Source organism: Theropithecus gelada, chromosome 6 (assembly GCF_003255815.1).
Source record: "Theropithecus gelada isolate Dixy chromosome 6, Tgel_1.0, whole genome shotgun sequence".
Classification (NCBI taxonomy): domain Eukaryota; kingdom Metazoa; phylum Chordata; class Mammalia; order Primates; family Cercopithecidae; genus Theropithecus; species Theropithecus gelada.
In genome coordinates this window covers 86,158,230-86,177,347 of record NC_037673.1, presented here as the reverse complement: position 1 = coordinate 86,177,347, position 19,118 = coordinate 86,158,230, and the positions used below count along the sequence as shown (strand labels likewise).

The following is a 19,118-nucleotide window of genomic DNA, read 5'->3' as shown; positions in this document are numbered from 1 at the left end:
ATGAAAAAATGCTCATCATCACTGGCCATCAGAGAAATGCAAATCAAAACCACAATGAGATACCATCTCACACCAGTTAGAATGGCGATCATTAAAAAGTCAGGAAACAACAGGTGCTGGAGAGGATGTGGAGAAATAGGAACACTTTTACACTGTTGGTGGGATTGTAAACTAGTTCAACCATTATGGAAAACAGTATGGCGATTCCTCAAGGATCTAGAACTAGATGTACCATATGACCCAGCCATCCCATTACTGGGTATATACCCAAAGGATTATAAATTATGCTGCTATAAAGACACATGCACACGTATGTTTATTGCAGCACTATTCACAATAGCAAAGACTTGGAATCAACCCAAATGTCCATCAGTGACAGATTGGATTAAGAAAATGTGGCATATATACACCATGGAATACTATGCAGCCATAAAAAAGGATGAGTTTGTGTCCTTTGTAGGGACATGGATGCAGCTGGAATCCATCATTCTTAGCAAACTATCACAAGAACAGAAAACCAAACACCGCATGTTCTCACTCATAGGTGGGAACTGAACAATGAGAGCACTTGGACTCGGGAAGGGGAACATCACACACCGGGGCCTATCATGGGGAGGGGGGCGGGGGGAGGGATTGCATTGGGAGTTATACCTGATGTAAATGACGAGTTGATGGGTGCAGCACACCAACAAGGCACAAGTATACATATGTAACAAACCTGCACGTTATGCACATGTACCCTACAACTTACAGTATAATAATAATAAATTAAAAAAAAAATAAGAAAAAGACAAAGAAATTCACCTGGCTTGTCTATCATCAGAAGGAATGGAAGTGACTTTTTAAGAGCTCTTCCAACCTTAAAGTTCTGTATGTTCCCGAGTTTTCTCCTTTGTCTCTTTCTTACCTTCTCTAAACTGTCAGCACAATACCTATCAAGCAATGGAGTAGAACGACTCTTAGCAACAATACCTAACTGTTCCAACCAAAGAATTATGGCTCCCATAATCTGTCTGAAGTATCAGTATACCTCAACACTATGCGGAAATACTACAGAGTAGATGACACTACTAAAGGTAATTCCTTCTATTGCTAAGTAGGAAACCAGAGCAAAATTGAAATTCCAAAGAAAAGACATCTACAAATTAAATAACCCTACAATAACTGAGGAAATAATATTATCTCTAGTATCAACCTACTTTTTTTGTCTTTTATATACATGCCTATATACACCAACACATACAAGCTAGAGGCACTGTTATAGAGACACAGAAATTCTGAAATTCTCTAACTTAAAATCACTCTCATTGTAAACATAGAAAACCACCACGACTTTTTAATCCCTTTACATCTTCCCCCATATTAAGGAACCCAGCATGAAGGAAAGGAAGCTGTTTATAAGAAATTATTAATTACCTATTGTATTTTTCCCTAGCTCTAGTCCAGGAGAAGGATTTGTTAAAATCAGCTGAAATTTTTCATCTCCTTCTGGAATGCCATCATCAAGAATCATGATATTGACATTTTTATACCTTTCTCCATCAGCAAAATGAAGAATCTGGTCAAAAAGGTAAAAGCAGACAGTATTATATTTATATACACTGAGTTTCTATAGAATGTTTGGAAAGAAATACAATATAGTTGCAAGTGTAAAGAATAAGCTATTTTGGGCCGGGCGTGGTGGCTCAAGCCTGTAATCCCAGCACTTTGGGAGGCCGAGACGGGCGGATCATAAGGTCAGGAGATCGAGACCATCCTGGCTAACACGGTGAAACCCCGTCTCTATTAAGAAATACAAAAAACTAGCCGGGCGAGGTGGCGGGCGCCTGTAGTCCCAGCTACTCGGGAGGCTGAGGCCGGAGAATGGCGTGAACCTGGGAGGCGGAGCTTGCAGTGAGCTGAGATCCGGCCACTGCACTCCAGCCTGGGTGACAGAGCCAGACTCCGTCTCAAAAAAAAAAAAAAAAAAAGAATAAGCTATTTTACACTGAATTTTGTTTCCTTATTTTTTGGTTTATATCTTTTTATTTAAACTGTCAACATTAAGTCTAAAAAGTAAAAATTATGAGGGGGCTGGGCGCAGTGGCTCATGCCTGTAATCCCAGCACTTTGGGAGGCCAAAGGGGGCTGATCACTTGAGGCCAGGAGTTTGAGACCAGCCTGGCCAACAAGGTGAAGTACACTAAAAATATAAAATACATTAAAAATACAAAAAAAAAAAAAAAAAAATTAGCCAGGCATGGTGGTGGCCACCTGTAATCCCAGCTACTCAGGAGGCTGACGTAGAAGAATTGCTTGAACCTGGGAGGTAGAGGTTGCAGTGAGCCGAGATCGTACCACTGCACTCCAACCTGAGTGACAGAGCGAGACTCTGTCTCCAAAAAAATTATGAGGGAAGAGAAGAAAGTAAACATTTGGCTAAGAAATAAAAAGCGTGAAGGGATCAAATAAAAGTATTTTAAAACACTAAAGGTGTTTCAGTGAGCAAAAACAAAGAAATAAGAGCTAAAATTTTCGAGAAGTATGAGAAACATTCTGGAAAGACTATCAAATGATATAAATTCTTTAATATTACAGGTTGTGTTCTCCAGTATCAAATACTGTAATGAAATAGTTAATGCATACAGAATAATATTTAGAATAGTAAAATAGTGAAGCGAACTATTTTACCATGTGGAAATCTTCTGTCCTAATTTACTTTGAAATATGTAATGGCTTATTAAGAATAATTTATTTATATGGGACCTAAATCACTGTAATTCTTAAGGAATAATGATTATAAAATAATTTGTAAAAGTCATCTGTGATAGATTTTGAGACCCACCATTGGGGTGAAGATATAATCCAGCCCCAGTTGTGCTTCCAAATTCTGAGCATACACAAACAAGGAAACATGGCCAAGAGCTTCTCTGCTCCTCTGGGCTACCAATGTTAAACTTCCATGGGTTTCATTTACTTCAAACCTATAATATAGTTTTAAAAAAACATTACTTTTTCCCTTATAAACTTTTATTTGGTAGACAGTAAAGAATACAAAACCCAGAAGAGGACTCTCACGCAGCCTTGGCCTTACCTGCTATGTTGCCATTCAATTACACCTCGGGCCCCATCATTGGCATCGATGATAATTTGTGCAGTCAAACCTTCTGAATCTAAAAAAATAGAAGCATATCTTAAAATACATAAAAATGATTAAAAGTACTTTTTGATATAGGATTTAAAGACAGTCCCTTTGAAATTATATAACTCCTAATGTACAGGTATTATCAAAATTACTCAAAAGATATTTAAGAAAATAAAGAGACAATGTTTATCACATCTGAATAAGGACACTTTTGGCTAACAAAAGCCACCGATTTATAGAAATTTAATCAACTGAGAACAATATAAAATAATTAACAACTGAGATTACTGTTTTGTTTCTATTATTTTAATTAGTTAAAACATATTTGGCATCTCTATTCTATAATATCACTGTTTCAGGAGGAAAGGAAAATGGGGACAGTTGGAAGGAGCAGAAAGAGCAAAAAAAAAAAAAAAAAGAGAGAGAAATGAGAAGAGAAGCACAAGGAATGGTACAGAGAAACATACAGGCATGCAAAAGAGACACAGAGAGACAGGGACACAAACAGAAGCTGAGACATGTGGGAAAGATGGGGAAAAGGTTTGGTGAACTCAAGAGAGATTAATATCAAAGTAAACTTATCTTTCCCTTTTTATTTTTATTCTGTCCACCAAACTTACTTGGTATGTTACCAATACCCTAAAATATTAACTAACCCTGCTCCTGGCTGGCTTTTTGGTTTCAGTCTTAAAATATTACTAACCCTGCTCCTAGGCTAGTCTTAAAATATTAACGAATCCTGCTCCTGATTGGTTTTTTGGTTTTGATTTTTGTTTTTAATATTTTGTTCTTTACCTTTTAAATTTCAGAGGTACCACCTTAGTCTAGGACACTTATGATAGCTGCCTGGATGGGGAAAGGGTAGGGAGAGTGTAATTCTCTGTAGAGGGAAAAGAACAACACTGTCCAGGAAAGCATATAAAATCAGGGTTTGTGTCCACCAGACAAGAGGCTAAAAAGCAGAGATTCTAAAATCAGGCCACACCATTGAAGACAGCTCTACCACTCTATAGTTGTGTGATTTGGGGCATGTTACTCAGCTTCTCTTAGCCTAAGCTACCTCATCTGTAAAATGAGAAGATGTAAGTAATGACATTACCAACGTACAAAGCACTTGAAATAGCATTAGAAATCACTCAACAGAAGTCAACTATTCAAATTATCTCAGTAAGAGGATGAAAGAAATCTGAATTGTTTTGTTAGTTGTCTTAGTGTGAATAATAATTATCTTGTAATAATACCTGATGTAAACAGCCTAGTCATTAGAATCATCTATTTCTTTAGCAAAAGAACTGAAACTATTCAAACAATAGGTTAGAAACTGATTATTTCCTTTCAATATTTTCAAAGTTATCACAATGAGTTTCAGAAATGAATAAGGAAAGTCTGTTCCCCAGGCCACTGCTCCTGGCCATGCTTCTCTTCCTTTAACCCAAGTTAACTTTCCCCTGTCCAGCACTGCTTCTAACCAGTTCAGCACCACCCTCTATTGGGCCATCACACCTACAGGCTTCAGACAAAATTTCCCAGTAGTAAATGTCCACACTGAAAACAGGAGTTTGTGTTTAAACAGGAATACATCTTTTCAAAGGAATCTAGATAAGTTTGTACTAAGGTTCAAGTTTTACCTTTCAGTCTGTAATGAATTAACTGATTCTTTTCTAAAAGCATGAAAAGAAAAAGAAAAAAGGTCAAAAGAGAAGCAGAGAACACAACAAAGCAACAAAGAAGCAAACAACAGCACTGCTTAACCTGAAAGAAAAGAAAAACATCTGAGAGTTTGGAGATCTAATGAAAACAGCTAATTTTAAAAGATAATGAAAGAAAAGTACCCTCCAAAGAACTATTTTGAGGATTACAAATTTGTTTATAAAATAGTTGTAAAATTTAAAGAACATCACACAATAATTTTTAATGTCTTTACATTGTTCAATGTAAACATTGCAATATATGAGAGTATCAAAAATAAATATAAAATTCCATCATATTTTGACACATAGCCAAGATTAACAAAACAGCACAATGATCACTTCTGATTCAAAAACAAAGTTTCTTCATTTCATTTAAAGTGAGTAAAAAGAAACAAACAAGAAACCCCTTATACCTAGTCTGGGAGGAAATGAAGTTGAAGCAGCCATGATAAGTTCAACATAAGTTAAATTCACCAGGAAATACTCTTCTAGCTCTGGTATATCATCCTGAAAAAAATCATACCATTAAACTCCTTTAATTATACTCTCAAAGTAACCCTCAGAAACCATTTTTAAGTTAAACTGTGTAATTAGCATACAGAAGATGCAAAAATGCAACCATAAAGTAGACATCTAAATTAGAAAAAATAAACATAAAAGTATTAAACTTATACTTGGGTGTATAGGAAGTAATTAGGTTGACACATATGAAACCACTTAAATATTTTAACATTTTTAACGTAGATTTATATAATATGTAAACCAATTTTATAAATATATAAGCCTAATTATTTTAAGCATAATATGAACAAAACACTTTAAATTACCATAATATCCAAAGTGTAGAAGGAGGAATAGAATACTATGAAAAAAAAAAAAAAAGGGCTTTGTAGTTCAAGGAGGCCTAGTACCAAATTCTGTAATTTTAAGTAACTTACTTAAATTTTAGGACTCCAATTCTACTATCTCTATACTGGGGCAATAATAGGTCCTTTGGGTGGGAGACTGTAATAATGATTACAAATCATGTGTGTAGAGTGGCCTAGAGAAAATGCTTTCAAATTAATAGCTATTATTATCAATCACTAGTCCATATAACAGCAATGAAAACAAGGCAGGTACTACAAACATAAGGATTAGCAAAATCCATGTCAAGAATCATCAGCCAGCCGTCAATATTTACAAAGAAACACAATGTGTGTGTATATTTATGCGTATATAATGTCAGCACACACTCACTAACATATGCTTTTCTCCTCACTTTATTTAATGGAGTCATGTTTCCATGTGAACAAATACGTGAAAATCATGGTCTCTAGATTGTCTTATGCAATATATGGGCCAATATGAGTTATAAGGTCAGTGACACAGAAGGACTGCTGTGCCTACTCTTACTGTCCCCCACCCCCCATGCAATAACTCCTCCCTACCACTCCCCAGGGCAGTTTGTTCCTATATACATAGCCCTGCAGTCTCTTAATCTAGTGCTACTGAGGGAGCAAAAAGGGTTGCAAAGAGCTAGGATGAAATAAAGGTGGAACCAAAAACCCCATGTTCAAAAAAACCTAGACTCCTCAGAGAAAAGAAGGGCAACTGTGTATTCTCTGCTTTAAAACCAAACATATCTAAGGAATAATCAATCCATTTATTGATATTGTTATTAATAAAGTATACATTTGAAAGATAACTTAATTGAAAGCTTTATCAAATCTTGTGTTATATCCCATATACTGACATTATATTACCTTTAATTTTACAGCTTTGGAATTTTTATACTGTTATATTAGGTCACGGTGCCACAGTAATCAACAAAGTAAGTTACTGACTTCAGAAGGTAGATGGTTTATACCACTTATAATTTTGTAAAAGAACAAGCCTCCAAGATAATAAAATACATTTTAAAATAGAACTCCCAAAATACATAGGAATTGAAAAATATTTTTTCAACTGCAATATTCATGCTTTCTCCCTTTTTCCCTTCCCCTGTCCTACACACTATCTCCTACCCCCTCCATGAGTACCATTTTTATAAACCTCTTGGAAATGTATTTAGGTAACTGATACACTAAGTCCCAAAACAACATGAGATTCCACAATGTGAAAAATTATTTAAAATACAATTTCAATCACTAATGATTACGCTAAGTTTAACGTAATCATAATTGCATATTGTGCCATCGGCCTCTAGTGAGTCTCTCCCTATCTCTAATTTAAACGGTCCTACTACCAACAAAGATTCTGACATACATGGATTTTCTGGTCCAAAGAATCCTATGGAGTAATCAAAATACTCCTTGAAACCTCATAGTTCTATGACATCTTAAAGGGGACTACCCTAAGAAAATTCTTTGTCATGGGTATGTCTATAATAAAATACATAACAGCAGGCCAGTCGATCTAAACAAGAACAGAAACCCCTGTACGATTAAAAAAAACCAAACAATAACAACAAAATCAAGAAAAGAAATAAGATGATTTAAAGGTACCAGCAGGGGGAACCAAGCAGAAAAGAATTAACTAAGTTTTTAGTATTATAATTGTAGAGTATCCAAACCTGATATTAAAGTCAGAGTATTTTTTTTTTTTTTTTTTTACAAATAGAAAAAACTCAGGTAGACTTAGTTTTCACGAAACTTGATGTCTTAAAATGCAAAGTTACTAGAAGTGTCTTACTAAATGTTACTACTTATATGTTATAGACTCTTCCATCAATTTCTACCTTCTATGTAGTTACTTCAGGTTTAATACAATAGTAAGGAAAAAAATAGGAGTTTTACCTCAAGAATGGTAATGTTGATGGCTGCTGCTGTTTCCCCTTCTTCTAAAATCAGAAAGCCAATGACGGGGACAAAATCAACTTCTGGCTCTGCTAGGTTTCCTACTGTTTGGTTCTTCAGACTCAGCATTCCAGGAACCGTGGTATATGTGACATTGATAACTCCTAATTGAATAGGTTGGAAAAATGTTTTATAATTCCCTAAACGTTTACAATAATGTCCCATTGTGGATTTTTTGCCTTTCCTAAAAGCACCTTCAGTAGCTAGTATTACTGTTCCCAATTCCTCACCCCTTCCTATATCCATAATCTTTACCATGTGATGGCTCACAGGTGTCTCACTGTGGGAAAAGCATATTTCCCTGCCTCTAGACTTTGCATTTGGATATGTGACTTGTTTTGGCTAATAGAACAAGGTAAAAATGATGATGTGCTGGTTCTAACCCTAGACCTCAGGGGGCCTTACACATTTTCACTTGGTCTTTTGTGCTACCACTGGTTCCATGAGAAGAATGACAGACATATGAAATACAGCCACCCATGACCAAGTCCAGCATAGATTAGTAGACCCACAGACAGCCTAAATTACTGTATGCTGCTGAAGATTGTTTGTTAATTACACAGCATTTCTGTGAAAACAGAAAATTCCTTTTTTTCAAAAATAAGGAAGTTATAAAGTTCTGTCCTGAATGAAAAAAAATATTAATTTTCTCTTATCCCTGATTTATTTTAGCAATGGCTTTCAACCACACAAGTAGAATATTAATAAGCACCTGACTGGAAAACCCATTCATTCTAGAGTAACACAAACCTAGAGATCCAAATTCTCTGTTGATGAAAAGCTGAATTGTTATGTTAGCCTCTTGTAGTAACACAAATCTTGATGGAAGAGCAAAATTTAAAACTCCATGTGGTTCATCACTGGCTTCTACTGTGAGGACAGCTGCATATCCTTGAGCATCAAGCAGGGCGATTCCTGCTGGTGGAACTCCTAAAAATGTCAGGGAGGAATCTGCCAGTGATTTGGCATTAGCTTTTAATCATTGGAAATATAACCTCACTCTCTGAAACATGAAGGTAATCAAAAGTGTTCTATTTACTTCTCTAACAAATCTTCAGGTTAACAAAAACCACATTCCATTTTTCTTTCAGGTGGAAGATCATGAATTTCTTCACTTCACATATTACTGTCATTATTAGTTTATATTGGTTATCAGAATATAGAAACTGAGTAGAAATTGAGGAAGGTACCCAGATAATTTGCTTAAAAATGACTCAATTTGGGCCGGGTGTGGTGGCTCACGCTTGTAATCCCAGCACTTTGGGAGGCTGAGGCAGGCGGATCACAAGATCAAGAGATTGAGACCATCCTGGCCAACATGGTGAAACTCTGTCTACTAAAATACAAAAATTAGCTGGGTGTGGTGGTGCACGCCTGTAGTCCCAGCTACTTGGGAGACTGAGGCAGGAGAATCGCTTGAACCCGGGAGGCAGAGACTGCAGTGAACCGAGATAGTGCCACTGCACTCCAGCCTGGCGACAGAGCGAGACCCTGTCACAAAAAAAAAAAAAAAAGGAAGACTAAATTTGAATTATCCATATAATTGGTCCAAAATTCAAATTGGCCTGTAAGTCTCAAATTAATTTCAAAAAAATTCTACCTTTGGAAATGATTTTTATTCTGTAAGTAACCATTTAGCAAAACGTTTCAGGGCTTTTTTCTCTAGTCCATAAAGGTAAGTATTCCCATATGATGCTAATGTTTTTTGGATCTAACATTTCTAGGGGACACATAATAAAGTAACATTTTAAAAATTGGTATGCATCTAATTGTTAAATACAGAGATAACAACAATTTTCTTTCTTTTACGAAAAAAATATATCAAAAAAATTAAAATTAAATTCTGAATTACCTTGTGTCCTGACATCGTACAGAATGACTTGGTATACTTCTTTCTCCTCAGGAATGTTGTCATCCAACAAATGCACATACAATGTTGTATTCAACGACCCCTATGTCATACAGAAAGAAATCAATCCCTCTATCGTTATCGAATGAGTTATCTCCTGCTTTATTTTTATTATAAATAATGCAGCCAAACATATTTTCATTTAAACAAAAGTTCTGTGGCTTAAAAATAAATAAATAAAAGCCACTGACTCATGGGAATGTAAGCTCCAAGCAGACAGGGGCTAATTGTGGAAGATCTTGAATCCTGAGCTAATGAATGTAAATCTTATTCATTGAGCAATGTGGCACTACCGGAAATCTCAAAGCATAAAGTTGGGGAGGTTTCTACAACAATGGTGAATAGAAAAAACTGGAGCAGAGAAAAGAAGACAAGTGCTGCAGGGACACTAGTCATTAAAAGTTCAATGTACTACTCAAGGAGAAAGTAATATCAGCTTGGCTTAATATTGAGGCAATGGGAAGGAAGATAAAAACAATTAAATACATCGTCAAAGACTTCATAGCACGTAGGTCTGGAGAAGAGAGAAAGATAATAAATACAATAGTGCTGCTTTTCTATCCCATTTTCCTCAAAATACACCATTTTTTCTAGATATGTGTGGTTGACTTTTCTTTGCAGTATTACCTCAGGAAAGAAGAGTTGTCCGCTAAAGTTAGCAAAATTGAGTTCTAGATTTTGCCCAATAATTTTCCAGTTAACAGTAACATTTCCTCGACCAGGGGAAGTTCTTATTACATGGAATTGCAAAATTTCTCCTGCAAGTAAAATGTGTAAATTGATAAATGTTTAATGGAAAATAAACTTCACATTTGAACTCAACAAAACCCAAACCCCAAGCATGCAACTATTACAGCACCTTTCCCAAGAACATTACAAAGCTGTTCTGTTTTGAATTTTCTAGAAGTTTTACACATGCTTACTGTTTATTATCCCACTTCTAAATACTTCCATTTAGTAGAACTTCAGGAAACTCAACATGTAAAAGTTACAAAAGCACATGCTAAAATGGGAAACACAAACTTTTATACACTCCAAAACATGCACCAGAACATAAGTGTTCTGTAAATTAAAGAAAATAATAAAGTCCTCATGGTAATAACACAAGTAAATTCTTCCTTCACTTTTCAAAAGGGCACAAATTCCTTACACTGATATGCAATGTGATTTTACACAATGCACGCATAAAAATGCTTGCAAATACCTGAAAATCACATTTCTATAGTTGTAACTTACATATTACCATCAATGATTTTGTTTTATAAAAAGAAATACAAAGGAAAGGTGTCAAATCTGTACATCAACATCTGTAACTTCGCCAAAGTTACAGTTATCATTCCTGGATGATGGAGATATTTTAGATCTTTTCTATTCCTGGCTTTTATCCCCATATAATACTTTACAAAAGTGAAGAAAATCATAACATGTCTTTCAAATTGCTAAAAGCATAAAGTAAGCTGTTAGGGAGTGTGCTAATGGCCATATGACTTGTTGAAAATATGCTCAATTCATTAGATTTATAGGATGATGAACACAGTTAAGAAATACCAATGAACTATATCACTAAAAAAATTATTATGCAAAGATAGAATGATGTTTTAAAAGATTGAGAAGACAACATCCTTAATCAAATTGTATAGCATAGACATATAGTTAAAAATCACATTCACTAAAAATGTCACTTTTAGTTAGTTTAGTTTAGTTAGTTATCCAAGTAACTTTTGTGTATATAAGTAATATCTTCAAACACTTTTTAAAGAGTAGAAATAAAGCAATAAAATTTAAATACCGCTTTCAAGTATTTTTTAAACTGCCATGTTTTTTATTTCTGAAGACAACTAAACAAATATTTCTAATAGGAAGGTTTCTTAAAATATCATGAATTAATTAATTTAGAAACTATCTTAATTTCAATTTAAAAATAAAATAAATTTTTCTTACTAAATTTAAACACAATTTTAACAAAATGAACATTTTAAGGAGAGTGGATAATATAAATAAAAGCATTAGAAAGACTTTTTAAAACACATTTTAAGTGTGTCAATACAAAAAACCTTAGTTGCCATTACATTAGTAGACTATGTCTTAGACTGATCTTTTAAAAACACAGGAATTTCTAGATCACATTGTCCAAAGATTGGGATGAAACTGAAAGACTGTGTATAGTCAGCCATTGCTAACATACCATTTAAAAATTTTGTATTTGTAAAACTTGTGAACAAAATATAGACACTACTATGAAACTCTGGTGTCTATTGTACAATATATAAAATTTCTTATAGAGCAAGTTTGGAACACTGAAAAACAAAAATTTATTCCCGAAGAGCATAGAAAAATCCTTGAAATTATTAAGTTATTTCACCTACAGTGTTGTCTGGTGACTCTTTCGTAAGAGTTGTGGTTTTCAAACTTTTCAAATCACAAAACTTGTTAATGGTTCAAAAGGAAAATTATGGAAGTTTAATGAAGTACTAAAGTGCAAAGAGAACACGAATGGCAAGAAAATAAAATGTAGGTCAAAAAATTTCCATGTTGACGGGTAACCTATAATCACAATAATAAAACTGCAGTTGCAAGTTTACACATAGAGATTTGGGAATAAATACATCACTTTTAGGTAAAAGTAAAAATAAAATGCTTAGGAGAAAAGAAAGTAAAATGTTCAGACAAACTTACTACATGTAAAAACACTCAAAGTCTAATATTACTTCATCAATATCCCCTCTGAAAAGTTAAAAAGTTACCATGAAAGTAATCTGCAAGAAAATACTGCAAAAATATAATTTGAAGCATGACACACACAAACACACACACACACACATATACACACAAACACATGTGCACCCACACACACATAGAGAAGCACATATAAATAAAAGATAAATGAAGTATTTCTTAAACACATAATCTTGTAAGCCTAGTGAAAATGTATCATGTCAATAGCAAGAATAGTGTGAAATTTTTTCTAAGCAATAATCAAAAGGGAGGTATTGATTCTGTCTCTTTATTGCAGACTTCCAGGAGCCAGGTCCATTTAAAATGCCTCCTGGAAAAAATGACTGGACATTTCAGAAAGATACCTTCTGCCAGGGTGAAAAGTCAAACAGTCACAGGAAAAAGAAAAACTTAAAAATAAGTACTTAGTCTTCCAAATTTAAGGGAAAAGACAGAAGAAATGTCTTAAGAGAGAATGTAATTTTTAGATGACAAAAGACTTTACTAGGTACTAAATAGCAAACAGCTTTCTAGTTTTCACCCAAGATGAAAGCCAGAAGAGCCCTTACCTAACCAAGTGTCTGACTACAAAACCAGAAGATCATCTTGATATGAAATCCACAGTTTACCAAAAGTTAGTGACACATTTCAACTCTAAAGCAGATCTGTCATATAGTGTCTAGGACTAACTTAATGCAGATAAACAATATGAATGAAGAATGTATTTTAATAATCCTAAGTGTTTTATGCACTTATTTTCAAGGCCTGAATTCTTTTTACAAAGATAAACACCAACTACAATGTACACAAAAATAATGGAAAACCAAAATACAGAAAATATATTTTAATAGTTACATGTATACATGACATACGTATAGTATCCAAATTGCCCTCTATAATAAAAAAGAAAATGGGTTAAAACAATTATAGGAATATGAATAATGGGAAGCATAGATTGTCAATAAGAGTTAAGAAAAAGTTGAATATTTCCAATATAGCAGTTCTATATATTTCTTTAAAGAATCACATTTCTTGTTCAAATCTTTGTGTAAAAAAGATTCATGCTGTCCCTAAGAGAAGAAAAAATTTAAAATCCATCGAATGTGACAGGATGATTATGATGCTGCTGAGCTGGGTGACTGAGAGAAACACCTAGCACAGATTTATAAAGAGCCCATTTATACCCAGTGTGCAACCACAGTAAAATCCATTGTCCTGTATGTCTAAATTCTGTCCATTATATTTGAAAGAAAGTAATATTTATCACTGGGCAGCTCTCCAATTGCATTAGGACAAAATGTAGAAATAGGATTCTACAGAATTCAATACATTGTTAGAGACTAAGGCAAATCCTCCCCATGAATCAAAAATGCATTCTAGAGCCAGAAGTCAGCATAGTCCACATTTTAAATCTAATCACATAAATGAAACTCCAACACTAGGCCAAAAGCAATGTTAACACTGTTAAAAGCTCACATGGCAAGGTTATTTTCACCCCATTGGTTTAGCGGTTATCTCTGAAGAATCACCATGATGTTTTCATTAATTCACTTTCATAAACTCATCATGATACATACACATTTCTCTGTGCAATTTTCATGGTAATATAAAGCATACATAAAATACAGAACTATTGTGGCTTAATATGTTTTTGAAAAAAATAATTTATATTCCAGGAAAAGGCTTAGGAATGAAGAGAAAAAGTAAGCAAAAAATAGAAATTGACCCCAACTTTTATGTAGGAAATGTAAAAAATCTAGGGAGCACGCATACCTGCAATAAAAGCAATTTGGTGTTTTTGATTCAAATGCTAAAGCAGATTTTTAACCATAACACCTTTGGACCATTTATTTTAATTACTAATCCTTCCTGTTTGCCTCTCCTGCAGATAATTAGCTGTTGGAAACTGACGAGGCCACAATATTGTTTTCAGTCGAAGTTCATCCGGGCCAAAGAGACTGTAGGTGTTCATGTCTGCAGTCTCTCCAAGACGCTGTGGTACCTAGAAGGAGGGCCTCAGTGTCTTCAGAGCCCTCCAACTCACCACTACCACCACCATTCAGGCTCACAGAATGCTCTTTCACAAAATTAATGGCCCTACAGTTAAAATCTCCTTAAATTGATCCTAGACATCCAAATTCTTTTGTATTCCTCAGAAAAGAAATTTCATCATATTGCTGAAAAGCACATGCCTAGTCTAGCTCTAAATCCCTCCTTAAATCTCATGTATCCTTTCCTGATCTCAGCTCTTATTTGTACCTTCCACACCACTAACACTTTGATTCTCTTCTTTTCCTTCCTATATTTCTTCAACAAAACAAAACAAATCCAAAATGCTCCCCCTTCATCTGTTTTCTCCAATGTTTCTCCTCTCCTTGCTGTCACAGCCAATAAGCAGTGCTTCTCAAAACTTCACGCTGTGAAGGACAGGGCTTTTTGCTTTGTTTGCCTCAATACATCAGAGGCTGACCCTCTTGTAAAACACAATAAAATAAATGACTAGATAAGTTAAATGGCAAAAAAATAAACACAAAAAACAAACAAACAAAAAAACAAATACCAGCCCATAGACACTGCTTTCGGATATCACAGCAAAGTGAAATTGTTATAAGAGTTTCCAATCCTCTTGTCACAGACCAGAAGCAAACACTGAACAGGCAGCCTCTTGAAAGCCACACTGAGGAGCACCCGCCGAAGGCCTCTACGTTTGTCATCCTTAGATATTTGCTTCCTATCCCCAGTCCTCCTTTAAAATTCATCTACCATTGCTACTGTCTTGTTTGGCCCATTTGAGATCTAACTCCCCTTTTTGGCCATATTAGCATGAGACACATCGATTACTGAGTAATCAGTGTAACTGATTGAAAACACACGCTCTCCCTGGTTTTTCCCTGCCTCTCCAGCAAAGGCTTCTCTCTCCTCTCGGGTAATTTTTCTTTCCCAGCACCTTAGTCTGATGTTTTGCATGGTTCCACTCCGATAATTTGCTTTTTATCCTCTGTCCGCAAAAATCATCATATTCATTTTCCAGATTTGAGCTATCATCTTTAACCAATGTCCACCTTTAACCTGAGACACAGTCAGGTTCTCTCACTAATTTCCTTCCCTCACACAGGCATTGCTACTCAAATTCATTCTGCTTCCAACTCAAATAACTTCAAATATTTACCAAAAGTCCCTGCATTGCCAGGTTCCACAGAAGACACAAGTTCAAGCAAAATAAATTCTCTCCTCACTAGGTGCCCTATAGCATGGGCTTTGGATTTGACACAGCTGGGCCTAAGCACTACCACTGAATAATTGTTGCTATTTAGTCTCTCTCAAATTCAGTTTCCTTGAATGAAAATCTGGTGTATACGATTATACCTATTTCATAGGACTGCTATTAAACCTAAGTGAAATAATGAAGGTGGAGTGTCTGGCACACAGAAAACACTCCATAAGTGTTACTGTTGTCATTATTATTAACTATTCCTGCAGTAACTTTGTATTATGTTACAAATAACTTTTTGATAGTTGATCTGTCTTTAAGTTAAATTTATGGAATTTGTTAGTCACTTTTACTCATTACTGTTATGACAACATGCAATTCCAAACCATTAATAAAAGTAGAGTACTGAAAATGGCTCGAACATTTGCATGGATAAATAAACTTGCAAGTTGGAAGTGCAGTAAGGGAAAAAGAAAAAGTAATACAGTAAAATACATTCTGTTTCTAGCACAGCCACTAACTGTCTGACATTGTCAAGTCTTTTAATCTGTGTCTCAATTTGTTTTCTCATCTAATAAATAGATGTCCAACTACCTAATCTATATGCTTTTCATTTATTAACTATTCAAGGTAAAATTATTTTTTTAATTCCAGATATAAACTAAGTAATGAAACACAGGCTATAAATACCTGTTTTACCTCAAAACAGGCTTAAACAGACAAAAACACTGTTATATTTTAAACACACAAAAATTAGCCCCTCTGTGTAAAACCCTACATGTCATATAAAACATTAAGTAAGAATTCAAGAAAATTATTGTTTTTTAAGGAAGAAAGACATTTTATAAGGTTTTCTAGCTTGGCACTTTGTTCATAAAATATACAAACACAATATAAAATCCAGGCTAAAATATTCACTGATTACAAACTATTACTTGTTTTTAACCGGCTGCCAATGTTTCACTGTTTGATACCAACGGCTACCCTTGGGCATACGCTATACTTTCCAGGAACTATGCTAAGCATTTTACATTTATTAGCTCACTTAATCCTCACAAAGAAACCTATGAAGTAAGTAATATTTTGTATCATTTAACAGATGGGAAAACTAAGCATTCCAGGTTTAACTTCCTTAAAGTCATACCAGTAGAGAATGGCAAGCTAGAACATGGAATTGGTTTGCAAGGCTCCTAAATCTGGCTAAACAGTTCATTACAAAGCCTTCTCCCAAAGAAGTTCTATGCAGATTAACACACACACAGTTCAACAAAATAATGAAAGGGAAAAACATCAGAAGTTTTAAAGAACTAGACAAAAAATGACATCCATGGAAAAGAAAATTAATATGCTTAACAAAAAAAGGAACCCACCTTCATGACCTATGACAGATCTGGAAGCTGTCTGAAAGCTAACAATTCCTGCCACATTGTCATTGGCCAAAATGTTCACTCTAACGGTGTCGGAGCTTGGCAAAATTCTGCTTCCACCTTCAGTGTACACCAAACTAACTATGATGCTTTCGTCATCCTCTGGTTCAGAGTCATCCAAGATGGTTAAAATGACTGTCTTTTTGGTTTCACCTATAAAAACACCAATGGAATAAAAACCAAAGTAACAAAATCACCAACATAGAGAACTCAGAAAGGCCTAAAATAATTTTTAGTTTTAAGTTAAGTAAAAATATGAGTGAATTATAACAGCTCCATATCATGGGCAATATAAGCAAATTTTGATGATTATATATACATATATATTATATATATATCTTTTCACACACCAAACACTGCAAAATTTCGTTAATGAAGACAGATTGGGGAGAAGGACATTTTCAATTATGGGAAAGTCAAAAGGTAGAATTGTTTCAAAGAATCATGGCTTTACTTCCTGGATTTTAGCCAAGAACAGACACCTAGCTAGGAAAAGAGCTTCAAAGGTATCTTCTGTTTAGAAACAACTCCCTTTAGGAGAGTGGGGTCTCATTCTCATTCTGGCATTACTGTGACAATTTTAATCAGATATTCAACACAATACCCTCCTGAAAAACCAGGAACACTTACAGAATGCTGGTCAAAATGAGGAACTAAAAAGGGATGTCAAATTCTAAGCAAAAGAACCAGCCTGAATGAGATGCATCTTTGGGTAACTAGATGAGATAATAGCATCAAGTACCAGTTTCCAGGAAGTAGTGCAATGAAGGAAGAAAACAAAAGAGGAACTCAAAGGGACAAGTGACAGCCACAAAGTCCAAGCAATCTACTTTGCAATTTGATCTAGTAGATAGGGCACCACAGAATGTCCCTAAATCCAATACTGTTTCTGTTGTTCAGTCTAAGGTGTCCCCTATTTATTTTCTCACCACTTTCTGGAGAGAGAATGAAAGAGTGAGAAAAGACAAGGCAGGAAAAAGGAGAAAGGAGATTAAATGCATGTTCTCTCTTTTGTGACCCTGGTGCATTTTCATCAATACAGCAGTGTCAAGATTGCTTTAAGACAGTCTGCACTAAGAATCTAAGTTAGCAATAGCTATAAAATAGAGTCCATTTTGTGTGATGCTAAGGTTACAATTCATGGTAATAGTAATTTATATAATGCTATTTCTTTATATATAACTTTCTTTGTAGTTAACAAAACCACTGGAAAATCTAACTTTATATTTTCATTCCCACGCCCTCCTTGTTACATTTTCATTATTTCTTTTGAAATAGAAAAGTTACCAATTACTAACCTGTTCCCATCTTCCGTCAAGCATATCATATCCCACTAAATCCTCAAATCACTGACTAGAAAATAACCATAATAAAAATATTTTATACAATTTAAAAAATTTACTCTAAAACATAATGATTATTATATGTTTCAAAAAGCATATTATATGTGTACCATGACCTCTAATTAGTTTCCAAAAAAAAAGTATATGCCTTAAAAAGTTAAACAAATACAATGGATTGTTCTAAAATATGGAATTATGAATAAAGTTTCTTTCCTTCATTTTGTTGTATATTCTGAAGATTTTATAATATACATTACTTTTTCAATCAGAAAAGCACTATGTTTTTTAAAATTATATGGAATATATAATTGCCCAAATGAGGATTTAATCAATAATCTCAGTAAAGATACCTTTCCCACACCCAAAGAAAACTATTTTAAACATACTAACTTTCCCAATTTTAAATAGCACAGAAGTCAACCAGTCCTGAAAAAGAACCACTCAATCTGATCCTAATTCTAATTAGCTGGTCATGTAAAATATCATTATATTGTTTATGAAAATTCACAGTAGTGATCGCAATTGTAGGGACAGTATTATAAATTGATCACTAGGATTAATGTAATATAAATGCAGTCACCAAAGTTTATGCTACTTTTATTTACAAATAATTTTCACTGATGATATTTCCTGATTTGTCTAGTGCATATGAAAATGTTTATCAATTAATACTCATTTTCCTAGCTACCACTGCTTCTTACCAACATGCACGGTTGTAGGTACACGGGTCATTATTAAAAGTTCCCTTACAAAATCAGAACTTGCCTTGTAGTTTCCTCCGTGCTTTGTTAAAGACACTACTATCAAACATAAAGGGATAAAATTCACATATTCCCAGAAAATCTGTTTTTTAAACTAAAA

General features: G+C 34.4%; 1 protein-coding gene across 1 annotated transcript in view; it reads right to left on the bottom strand.

The window, feature by feature from the left end:
* The window catches only part of ADGRV1 (adhesion G protein-coupled receptor V1), a 596,167-nt gene that overhangs the window by 456,110 nt on the left and 120,939 nt on the right, over nt 1–19,118 (bottom strand). Inside the window, exons 34-42 of the mRNA XM_025388176.1 lie at nt 16,858–17,067; nt 10,189–10,319; nt 9,505–9,604; nt 8,403–8,582; nt 7,593–7,756; nt 5,229–5,322; nt 3,074–3,152; nt 2,825–2,963; nt 1,417–1,558 (exon numbers count right to left, since the gene is read on the bottom strand). Coding sequence (XP_025243961.1) covers nt 1,417–1,558; nt 2,825–2,963; nt 3,074–3,152; nt 5,229–5,322; nt 7,593–7,756; nt 8,403–8,582; nt 9,505–9,604; nt 10,189–10,319; nt 16,858–17,067 — 1,239 coding nt within the window. The remainder of the gene's footprint in view (nt 1–1,416; nt 1,559–2,824; nt 2,964–3,073; nt 3,153–5,228; nt 5,323–7,592; nt 7,757–8,402; nt 8,583–9,504; nt 9,605–10,188; nt 10,320–16,857; nt 17,068–19,118) is intronic.